The sequence below is a fragment of the Mangifera indica genome, chromosome 10, assembly GCF_011075055.1.
Source record: "Mangifera indica cultivar Alphonso chromosome 10, CATAS_Mindica_2.1, whole genome shotgun sequence".
In the NCBI taxonomy this organism is placed as follows: domain Eukaryota; kingdom Viridiplantae; phylum Streptophyta; class Magnoliopsida; order Sapindales; family Anacardiaceae; genus Mangifera; species Mangifera indica.
Genome location: NC_058146.1, coordinates 6,182,547 through 6,195,160, shown reverse-complemented (window position 1 = coordinate 6,195,160; position 12,614 = coordinate 6,182,547). Strand labels below are relative to the sequence as shown.

General features: G+C 30.6%; 1 protein-coding gene across 1 annotated transcript; it reads right to left on the bottom strand.

Moving 5' to 3' along the window:
* Positions 1–1,372: 1,372 nt before the first annotated feature.
* LOC123228094 (ubiquitin-conjugating enzyme E2 variant 1C) lies at positions 1,373–4,506 on the bottom strand. Its single transcript, XM_044653310.1, has 4 exons — positions 4,271–4,506; positions 2,955–3,094; positions 1,944–2,069; positions 1,373–1,785 (listed from the first exon to the last, which is right to left on the bottom strand). Exons 1-4 carry the CDS (start codon positions 4,302–4,304, stop codon positions 1,645–1,647), a joined length of 441 nt encoding a protein of 146 aa, XP_044509245.1. The 5' UTR covers positions 4,305–4,506; the 3' UTR covers positions 1,373–1,644.
* Between the last annotated feature and the right edge of the window lie 8,108 nt (positions 4,507–12,614).

Here is a 12,614-nt window from a genome sequence, read left to right as displayed (position 1 = left end):
GGTATCTTGCCTAAAATCTAAGTATGATAATACAGTTAATATCACATACACTACAACCGCTGTTATGCCTCACTTGAAAGGTTACTTGAATTATTGGCTTAAAGAAGGCCAAAGCAATGATGTGCTAAAAGTAGATTTTAAATTTATGTTTTTACGATTTTTAATTGAAAATAATATAAATTAAAAATAAAAATTTATTTAATTTGTTTTTGAGACAAATTATTGTCTGGTTTGACGTCTTTTCTTCAAATATTTTATAAAAAATTATCAGATCTTTTCAACAATTTTTTTTATGTAGTTGAAAAAATAATTTTTTTCGAATCAATTTGGGTAGAAAATGGTCATTTGGGCTTAAAATTGTTATTAAGTCCACTTCGATAATGCAACCGTATCAAGGTTTTTAATGGAAAGAAAAAACAACGAGATTATCAAAACCGATAAAACATTAAAAAAAGTTTGAATTTAAGTCAATATTACTTTTGTAAAATCCTGAAAAAATTATTTACTAAAGAAAAAATCACAAAATAAATCTTCAAATTTGTTTCAGGTTAAGGTATCATATTGATACACTAACAGAGTGACATTAGTTAACAAAAGCATCACAATAGTTCAGTATGTGAAGAGCCAGGTAACTGTATTTACAAGTGTAGCCCGTAAGAGTTGATTTTTTCATACACAATTGTGAGGAATTTTTCATATCCAATGTATACAAGTTGGGCTATTGAAAGGGTAATGTTGCTCTTCATCATCTACATTACAATCTCACACCTGCACCCAATGTTAAACCTTAAAAAAATTGGTACAAATACTTCAAATTTTCAGATATCCATGAAAAGACTTGAATAAATTTGGCATGAACTAATTGGAACCTGTATATTGCATTTAACAGCACAGCAGCAGACAACTCGCATGGTGTTTTACAAAACATAGAAATAAGTCCTTAATGCTGCATTTCTGTGGGTTTATCATGACAATAAGGTTTCTGCTACCTTTCAGTTTCAAACAGCAGAAATTTGAATATGCTCAAACAGCATCCTTTCTTCTGATTGAAACTGAAAAAGGTTCAACGCCTGGCTTGCCACTATTTCTGTATAAATATCAGAAATAATAAAAATCTGAGATCAAGACTCGAAATCCAGGAAACAATTGCCTCATATCATAACAGAAAATTGCAAGGCCATGCTGACATGTTGCTTCTGACAAGGATAAGAGTGCTATGCGTGGAAAGTAATCCTTCCATAGACCAAGGAACTGTCAGACCAAATGTTTAAAATGACAATCACCACAGAGAGACCGTTTTCACAACTCCATTCGTCTTGTGATCCCAGCATGCTAGAAAATAAAGCAAGAATCCAAGGGGAAAAAATCCATCTCCAGACAATAACACAGATATAACTTGAATACTATTAAAATGGTTTTTTGGTATTTGGCACACAGAAAATCCCATTAATCAAACATCATCCTTTCAATACAGTTTGATAAAAGACAAAAAAATAGACAATGAGCCCATGTAGGGGTAGTCAGAGAAGCCATTTCAGGCATTCCCTGATATGTTCTTAACATCAAGAGGATCAACACAGCATTACAAACTATATATTGCACATTCCAATATGCCATAAGACCCTGTAATACCCACCATATAAGCTAGAAGTAGGTACCCTCAGGAGGTTGAACCAACTTCCTGTTGTGTGGAGCTGCCATCTCCTTTTTCAATTGTGTGAGTATATCTTCCATGGTGTACTCTCGCTGCCAATTTGCAAGAACTCCAAACTTCTTAGGTTCCACCTGCAGCAATTAAAAATCATCAAATTATTGCCACACAATCCAATTACCCAGAAATTGGAACCAAAACAAAACAAACACCCATAACAGAGCAATAATAATGTAGAGAAAAAAAAATTTGCAAAAACACCATCTAGAGTTCCATGAACTTGCAACTATACCACTCCAGTTTCATGGTTAACACAAGTCATGTTGATTCGTGAATGGAAACGAACACTTGGTGGCTTCTCTGGATAATCTTTATCACAGAACAGCTTCAATTGATAAATTCGACCCTCATGTACAGTCTGAAACCCAACCAAGAAAAGAAAAGTGATTAAACATGAAAGCCATCAAAACAAGTAACACTCAAAACACATTTATATGAGCAACAAAACTTCCCCTCTACCGTGTAGAATTCAGCTTCCATGAAAATCCACTTAAATAATTACTCTAAAAGTATTCTTCTTCCAATTTGAAAATAGAGAAACTACTTGATACTTTATCACAAGATCCAATCTCCAATAATTCAGCCATGCTGGAAAGGTAACACTATGGGAAAGTCCTAGAATGCAATATACTTCATCCAAAACCTATACAGTCAGACCTACATTATAAAACTTTCTACCTAGTAATCTTTTCACTAAGCATGCTGTGTTATGCCCAGGCTTGATCATATATAATGTCTCCAAGACAATGATGAAATGTCATCACAAACACCCATAACCGTACACATCAAGCAAAACATTTCATCATTCTTTCATTCATGTGTATTTTTTTGTGGGGTATAACTAACAGTCGATGCTGCCAGTTCTACTTCAATCCAAATTTATTGAAGACTTGAAACTTTGCCTCTAGATTTCCCACAAGAAAGATGAACAATGAATATGAGTAAACAAAAAGTGAGTTTTCAATCAAAAGTAAAATGAACTTCATTGATCACAATGCCTCACCCCAGAAAATCCCAAGGCCACAAGAAATGGCAAGCTTAAGGTTGATAATTAAAACATAACTTAGTCAGAAATTATATCCTTTGCCCGGTTGGGTCATAACCAGTAGTTAATGCTTGGTGCAGCAATCAGAGGCTCACTGCTTTTAATTTCTATGTGCATGTGCACACAACTGTAATGTTTCAATTGATGAAACAGTTGTATAACATACATAATTTATCAATCAAATGAAGAGGCAATTACATTGTGAGGACCAATGATAGTGCCAGTCCAAGAACGCATGTAAATGTCATCTCCATCATCCATCCCATAGCTGACGGTGCCATCTCCAATACCCTTTTCTCCACGTTCAAGTTCCTCTAACAATCTGAAGTTCCGAGGAACTGCACCAAACTCTAATAATTAGTAAACCCAATACTCTGCAATGTAATAACATAAGAAGAGCTAATAGCAAACTTAATCCACAAACCAATTCCCGCCATACAAAAATGTAAGATGCTCTCCATCAGTAAATATCTCTCACCATTGCTTCAAATTTCAAGAATATAGGTAACATATGATGAAAATATCGAATATATGTAAATAGATGCATATTAAAAAATATGCACAAATACAAACGAAGTTGAAATTACCAAGCAAGTCAATATAAAATCCCAAGCTTCAAATTTTATTAAGCATCAAAGTCATCATCAATAATCAGTGAGAAAATAATACATCAACTTACATCAATTATACATATCAAAAGTAAATATTTTCAAACTTCACTAAAGCATACCATAGAAAGTAAACATATATGTACATGCAAACACTCACATATGTCCCCACACACAATTGTATATAAAGAGTTCCCTATTCCCCATTGCGTTATATAATAAAACTTGACAAAACCACTGATGATCAGAACGTCGAGATTATATTATAGCTCATGCAAAGCCACTAATGATCAAAACAAGAAGATGCAGTTTTGTTCACAATTCAACTCCAATTCCCAAACTTTATACAATTGAAAAAGCCACAACGAGGTTGTATTCAGAAAACCGCATAACATGACCGCATAACCAGCTAATCTAACTGATTTTCATAAACCAGATATCCAAACTTGAGTTAAAACTGGGTTCCCCTCAAACACTGCCATCATTGAAAAGGGTAAACTCAAGTTCGAAACTTTGTCATAGTATTAATCAGATTAAAATATAAGTTTAATTCAAGTAACCTGCAATAAAAAGTAATGACATACCCTAAACTAAGAATTTAAAATTCCCCTACAAAATTCTGAAATACAACAATTCCTTTAAATTAAATCCAATTTATCACGAAATAAAGAAACCCAGAAAATTAATAGGCGAAAAAACAAGAGACAACAAACCCACATAAACCTCGTTATATAGAAACGAATCAACATTAAAACCACTAAAACAGTCACTTGATTACCAAAAGAAACGAAGCCCAGTATAGGATAATTACAAAACATGAAAATTTATGAAACCCACGAAAAGAAACGGCGAAAAAGAGAAGATCAGAGATGTAATTATAGAAAGTAACGGATTGAAGAAACTGACCCACGACACTAGATCCTCCTGAGCCAAGCGTCATGGGCGTTTACGGATGGATGAATTGCAGAGATCTGAAGGAGAGAAGTGGGTCAAGAGGGAGAGAATCTATGAGAAAAGAGAGAAAGAAAGAGATGCGAAGAGGAAAAATCGAAGGCAATCCGGACGAGAGAGAGAGGCTGAATAGTATAAACTATAAAAATATTTGATTTTGGATTAATTTAACAGAGAAATGTGGTGTGTATAAATAATGTGTATAATTTTAAATATAAATAATAATATATAATTATATTATTAAATAATTTTAAATTAAAAATAAAATATTATCTAACTATATAATAATATATTATTATTTATATATAAAATTATGTATATTATTTTTATACATAGTTTTATTAAATTTAATATATTTTTTAGATTTTATTTTAAATAATAATAAAATTATATGTATATATTTTTTTATAAAAATTAGGTATATAAATAATATATTTTTATATAATTAAATAATTTTAAATTAAATATAAAATAATAATCTATCATATGATAAGATATTATCTTTCTTCACAATTTTACATATATTATTATTCTTTAATTTCAAAAAAGTCCTCCTTTTTTAATTCCCCAATTCTCTCGAATTTGATTGGATTTGGATGTACAAAAATTAAAGTAAAAAAGTAACAAAAGGTGTTGGACATGGCATTGCATTCGTTTCCCCACCGAAAACTCTTCTCATGCTTCTAATCACAATCTTTCTAAAAATTGAAAGTAAAATAAATGTTTGAAAAAGACCAAGAATCATCTCTTGATGAAGATGATGTGTCAGTGCAACCAAAAGATTGAGAAAGATGGTGAAAGCCTTAGTGGTGGTTTTGGGGTAGGATGAGGGAGGGAAAAGGGGATCGAAGATTGTGGGAGTGACAAAACTTAATCGAAGTAAAACCTATTGGTTTGAGGGATATCCTAGTAAAGGTGTGGGCCTTCTAGGATGGGGGAAGACTTCTCTGTTAGGCTTGGGAAGGTGTGGTGGTGCAGAAAGTGGGGTTCCTATGATTGCAGGAAAATATCAAGGAAATTATGGCAATGGCAGTGATTCTGGCATAATTTTAAAGAGTGGGGTGAGCATGAAGTTTACTTAGTAAATATGGAGATAGAAAAAAATGGTATTAAAATTATATAGGTATAATATAGTAAATAGTAAAAAATATGTTTATAAAAAAAATAATTATAAAATTTGAATACGAAAAAAATATGGAATGTATCTTTACGAGTTTAATATAATACATTGTTAAAATATGTTTCTAAAAATACGATAATATCAATGCTAATTTTAGTATTTTTTACGAAACTCCTAATGAAAATCAATATAATAATTTACATGTAAAATATTTAATAAATTATTTTAATTAATATAATTAATATATAATGAAAATTCAAATTTTTGTCTCAAGACACAAACACAAGATACATGTCTGTAATATTAAAATTAATATAGAACTAACATAAATGAATTCCAAATTTATGTCAAACAAGCCTGTATGATAGACAAAATAGTCCAAAGAGTACAGTTTTATACACTTTAAAGAGTTTATTATCAAAACATGTAGATAAAAGCTCTTAACTAAACACATAAACAATCAAGAATAGCATTGAGATTTGTAAATATTCATGCACAAGTTGTTAGTGCATCCATAAAAACATTTAATTGAAGATACTTAAACAAAATAAAATTTGACGTCAGAAGTACTTTCATATATTAGAAATAGAACAAAAAAAATAATTAATAAAAAGTTCACAACTTTTATAAGACATAAAAAAGTTTATTAGTTTTGAGAAATAAATATGACTATACAGTAAAATTAGGGGTGATTTTCATCAATTATACCAAAAGATAATATTATGCTATAATCAAAATCTTCCACATATAAAGCCTTCAAAATGAAACAAAGGAATATATCAACCAAATTAATACTAAATAACAGGAGGCAATACCAACTTCTTTTTTCTAAAATTGTATATGGGCCCAAAGGAAAATAATGAGTAGTATGTAAATGCATAACAAGGTTGGTATATCAGTTTGATTATTAATTGCAGGACCTTCATATAAGGGAGGGAGAATAAGAAATTAGAGATTAAGATGATGGTTTAAGTGTTTGAGTATTTTAGTGGAATGTGAATATTCATACATGGGAGAGAGAATGAGAAATTAGATATTATGAAGAAACAAATTGGGGGTTTTTCTTTTCAAAAGATTGTGACATTATTATAAATAATTGAAAATAGAAGAGACAATTTTGTACTCTAAGTTTAGCAAAAAATTAAAAAAAGGCCAAAAATACGGTCGAATAATTCATGTTTAATACGAAAATGGTGTAAAATACGTGTTTAATACGTTTTGGGTTTAAAAATTCTTTTCAACATGTTTAATATGTGAAATAAATGAGAACGCGAATTAAATGCAAATAATATGTGTTTTTACTAACTAGGGTTTAGAGGAGTAAGAGATTTCAAATATTGAGATTTCATCGAGGTGGACATTAGGGTCAACATATAAAGAGATATACTCATTGAGACCATCAATGACACAATTGAGGAAGTTGAAGTTGAGACCAAGGTTAGCAAATGTAGCTAAGGCAAAAGTCTTGATGAAAAAGGAGAGAGAAACCAAGAATAGAGAAAAAGGAAAAAAAGAGAAAATTAAGTAGGCAAAAAGGAGGGTGGTTTGATAATTTAATAATAAATAAAATATTTAGGGATAATTTAGTAATTTATTTATATGAAGTTATAACAAAACATTTTCTAGTATTGACATAAAATTTCATGTGAAAAAGTATAATTCATGCATTTAAAGATATTAATCACACAACCTTAGAATACTCTAATAAAGGTGACAAATGTGATCGACATTAACAAATGTTTGTCACATTTGTCAACAAATTGAAGAGATTGAGGGAAAAAAGGTAGAGGGCAACAACGAAGAGAGAAGATTGTAAAAGAAAATAGATAGATGAGGATTTAAGGTTTTGCCTTGTTCTATGTCTTCTTTTGTTATTATTTTCATCTTCATATGTAACATCTTTCCCCAGAAGTGCTACATTCTAGAGGAAAAATATTATGAATTAATATCTGGAGTGTTTATTTTAAAATAAATTTTTAAATGAACTCATTGCTAAAAATATTATGAAATTATTCTAAGAAAATTGAAAATCTGAAAACAAACAAAAGATATATATATCTCATATAAAAACTCATATAGAAACATATGAGATCATGAAGTAATCATATACAAGCCTCTAGATACAACTATGCAACTATCTACATAGGACCAAAAATCAACAATATTATTGTATGTAACAAAAACCATAGGAAACCAAACCCAGCTTGAATCTATCTTTGCTAACCTGACCTTATCTCACAACTACCTCGATCATTTGTAACTGCAATCATGAAAGAAAAGAAAGTGAGAGATAAGAACACTCAGTAAAGGAAAAAAATTAATAAATTATCTCTTTTCCTGTTCTAAATCACTCTCGAGATTTAATCTCACATCATAGCCTCTTCAAAGAATTGAGGGAATAATCTAATTCATCATTTACTATTTGGATCACACTTTGCTTATCTGGTGTCTATTTGATATTTTATGGAAACTGACTACATGTATTTGACACTTTTCTAAGCTCGAGCTCTCTTCCTTTCTCTCACTCACCATTTTTGAATCTAAATTGTGCTCTACAATGAGCATGCTCTACTACGAGCAGACCTTACTACCGGTCTGTGTTCTACTACAGATATGTCTTACTATGGATGTGCTCTATTGCAGACGATGTAGCCTAAAGTGCCCCTTTATAGTTGATAACATGCATGCATGCATTATCTTTTTACTAATCTTGCTTTCATCTAAAACTATCCATAACCCACTAGACTATACTTTTGAGACGACCCTTGAATCTTGAGCTATAAATTTCTTTTTTTTTTCTCTCATTTCTTTTCTTTCCTTTATTCCTTTTCTTTTTCTTCTCCTTTTTTTTCTTTCTTTCCAAAAACTGTAAATTACTGTTCATTGAACTGTTCACTTGGTAGGAAAATCTTTTAGTTTATGTGATTTAATAGTCCAAACGATCTCTAATTCATACAAGTTATATATCATTGAAAAGAGGATTCAAAGAGCTTTCCAACAAGCTATAATAGCACTCATAATTCATCAGATAAAGTAGTCAAAATGTGGGACAAAATCAATGGTAAAACTGTAAATATTATCAAACTTTCTGTCATGAACAAAATCACACACATAGATACCCCAAATGGCACAATAACATTTTTCAACTTTAAAATCATCATTTATAATATAAAGTCAAAGAACCAAAAACATAAAACATGAAATAGAACAAGAATGATTCCACTTACCTTGTTTTAAGCCAATCATTATCAAGTTGGCTCTTTTCTTTTTGTCTTTCTTCTTTTATCATCAAAATTACCTTAAATCAACACCAAAACACACTAACATATTTATACAACATGCATCCAGTATATATAAATATAGGTAAAGGAAAAATAAATAGATCTTTTGGTTATCAAGGCTTCTAAAGTATTTTCTCTTCTTTTCCTTACTTATCTTCCAAAACCTTTTCAAATCATCCACTTTTCTTCAAAAACAAAGGAAAAACATGAAGAAAGCTGCTTTCTTCTGTAAGAGACAAGAGAAGATGATGAAAAAAGGCTTAAAGTTTTCTTTTTTTGTCTTTTCTCTCTTTATATATATATATATATATATATATATATATATATATATATATATATATATATATATATATATATATATATATATATATATATATATATATATATATGTACACATATATATCTGTACATATATATACATATATATATATGTATATGTACCTTTATCTTTTTGTAATTGTTTTATATATATATACACACCACACACACATACATCTGAACATATATATTTAAAACTAGAAATGTCTCAAAATGAGATCAAAAAACATAAATATCTTTGTAACGCACCTGAGGGTATTACATCATATGTTTTTAAAAATTGTGGGGTTTAGTAAAATAGCCATTCTCTTGAAGGTAAACTTAAGGTAGAGTAATAAAAGTATGTTTAATAATTTATTCAACCACCATATTTTAAACAAAATCTTGATTTCAAACAAGACTCAAACATAACAAGCATAAATCTTTACTACTAGAAGAGTGTATAACACTGACAATGAGAAGAGAAGTCAAGATTTTTTACTTTTGAACTAAATTGCACTTCCACCACTTACCTCGACTTCATATCAAATTAAATTGAATTTCAATAGAAGTTGAGTTTTGCAACATGTAAAAACAAAAGGTATATCTATACTTATCTTTTTTACCCTCATGAATTCTGCGATATCTGAAATTGCAACCCACCATTGACTATCCATTAGTGAGATTAAATAAGGGTTATTACGAGATTTTCATCGTTGCAGTAATATTCAATTTGTTTGCTGATGTTATTGTAATACCCTCTGGTGCGTTTCAGGGGCATTCATGTATTTTACCCTATTTCAAGATATTTCCAGTTTTAAATATATGTGTTCACATGCATGTGTGTATGTGTTTATATATATATATACATAAAGAAATTAAAAAAAAAGAGAAAGAAAAAGAAAATGAGATAAAGATTATATAAAGAGAGAGAAAAGTCAAAAAGACAACTTTTACCTTTTTTTTATTATCTTCTCCGCTTCATCCAACAGCCAGCCTTCTTCATGCTTTTTCTTTGTTTTTTTGAAGAAAAATGAAGGATTTGAAGGAGTTTTGGAAGACAAGTAAGGAAAAAAAAGAAAAGAAAGCATTTTGGAAGCTTTGGTAACCAAAAGATCTCTTCCTTTTCCTTTTACCTATATTTATATATGTATTGGATGCATGTTATATGAATATGTTAGTATGTTTTGGTGTTTATTTAAGGTGATTTTGGTGATAAAGGAAGCAAGACAAGGAAAAGAAAGCCAACTTGCAAAAAATTGGCTTGAAATACGGTAAAGGGTGTTATCTTTGATATGTTGCATGTTTTAGGCTTTTAGTTCCTTGTATCTATGTTATAAATGATACTTTTGAAGTGGAGAAATGTTGTTTTGCCATTTGGGGTGTCTATGTGTGTGACTTTGTTGATGGTAGAAAGTTGGATAATATTTACAGTTTTACCATTGAGTTCGTCCCATGTTTTGGCTATCTTATCTTATTAATCATGGGTGCTATTATAGCTTGTTGGAAAGCTCTTTGAATCCTCTTTTTAATGATATATATCTTGTATGAATTAGAAATCATTTGGACTGATAAATATTGTATGAACCACAAGGACTACTTTACCAAATAAACAGAGGAGACAATTTTTACCATTGATTTCATCTCACATTTTAACCATCTTATCTAATGAGTTATGAGTGCTATTATATCTTTTTGGAAACTCTTTGAATACTCTTTTTAGGGATATATAGCTTGTATGAATTGTGGATCATTTGGACTGTTAAATATTGTATGAACCATAAGGACTGTTTTACCAAATAAACAGTGAAGACAATTTTGCCACTGATTTTATCCCACGTTTTGACTGCCTTATCTATTGAATTATGAGTGTTATTATAGCTTGTTGGAAATATCCTTAAATCCTCTTTTCAACGATATATAACTTGTATGAATTAAAAACTGTTTGGACTGTTAAATTGTATGAAAAAGAAGGCTGCCCTGCTAAATGATTGTTCTATGAACAATATTTCGCAGTTTTTGGAAAGAAAGAAAGAAAGAAAGAAAAGGAGGAGAAAAAGAAAAGGAAGAAAGAAAGAAAAGAAAGGAAAGGAAAGGAAAGGAAAGAAAAGAGAGAAAAAGAAAAGCAAGAAAAGCAAGAAAAGGAATTTGGGGCTTAAGATTCAGGGGTTGTCCCAAGAGTATGGTCTGGTGAGTTATGAATAGATTTAGATAGAGACAAGATTAGAAAGATATAAAACACACATACATGCTATGAACTATGAGGGGGCACTTTACACTACACCGCCTGCAGTAAGACACGTCCGTAGTGGGACATAGACCCATAGTAGGGTCCGCTCGCAGTAGAGCATGCTCATAGTAGAGCTTAAATTAGATTCATAAATGGTGTAGTGAGAGAAAGGAATAGAGCTCAAGCTTAGAAAAGTGTCAAATCTCTATAGTTAGCTTCCATAAAGTATCAAATAGACATCAAATGGGACAAAGTATGACCCAAATAGTAAAACATGAACTAGATTATCCTCTCGAGTTCTTATGGGGGGTTATGAGTGAGATTGAGTCCCGAGAGTGAGTTAGAACAGGAAATGAGATAGTTTACTTAATTCTTTCTCCTTATTGAGTGTTCTTATCTCGCACTTCCTTTTCTTTCATGATTGTAGGTACAGGTAATCGAGGTAGCTGTGAGGCAGGGTCAAGTCAGCAAAGATAGATCCGGCTGGAGCAGGTTATCTCTGGTTTATATTACATGCATACAATAACATGTTCTTGTCGACTTTTGACCTTTTTGAGATGATTGTATAGCTGTATATGATTACTCCCTGTTTTCAAATGCTTTCAGATGAGTTTTTATATGAGTATATACATCTTTTGTTCTCTTCCAGATTTTCAGTTTTCTTGGAATACTTTCTAAAAACTTTTAGTGATGCGTTTATTTTAAAGTATTTTAAAAGAAAAAAATAGACGCTCCGGATATTGATTCATAACATTTCTCCTTCGGTGGGTAGTACTTCTAGGAATGGGTGTTACAGTTATCCTTCAAAGTTATAGGTGTCTTGGGAGGTAGCATAATGACACTTAGATTCATTGGATATTGAGCAAAGTATGGAGACACATAGTTGTTAGTCTGTGTAGGAAAGCTTGGAACAAATGTATATCTATAACCTAAATCTCCAACATGATATCCTTGAGCAATCTTGCTGATAGTAACAACCGCATCAATGAGGAGAACATGAACAAAAGGTTATACAAGTGTAGGATATGTATAGTAAGGTTGTCGATATACAAAATGAATTAAAATTTGAAAGAGAAAAGGAACATGAAAATTAAATTATGTTGAGCTACTAGGGCTGCAATACAATGTAATACTAAAAGGAAAACTAGAGGAATTGTTTATCGAATTTGAAAGTTGAAAAGTGTGATGATTTTATAATTTTTCTTTCTTAATTCTTCATGGACTAAATTTCATATAACTGCTTTTAAATGATATCCTTTTCTTAAATATACACTAATTTGAATATTCTAATTATCATTCATATGAAAAAATGCTAAAAAAATATATATGTTTGTCAATAACATAAGACATAACATATAACACTCTCGTCAC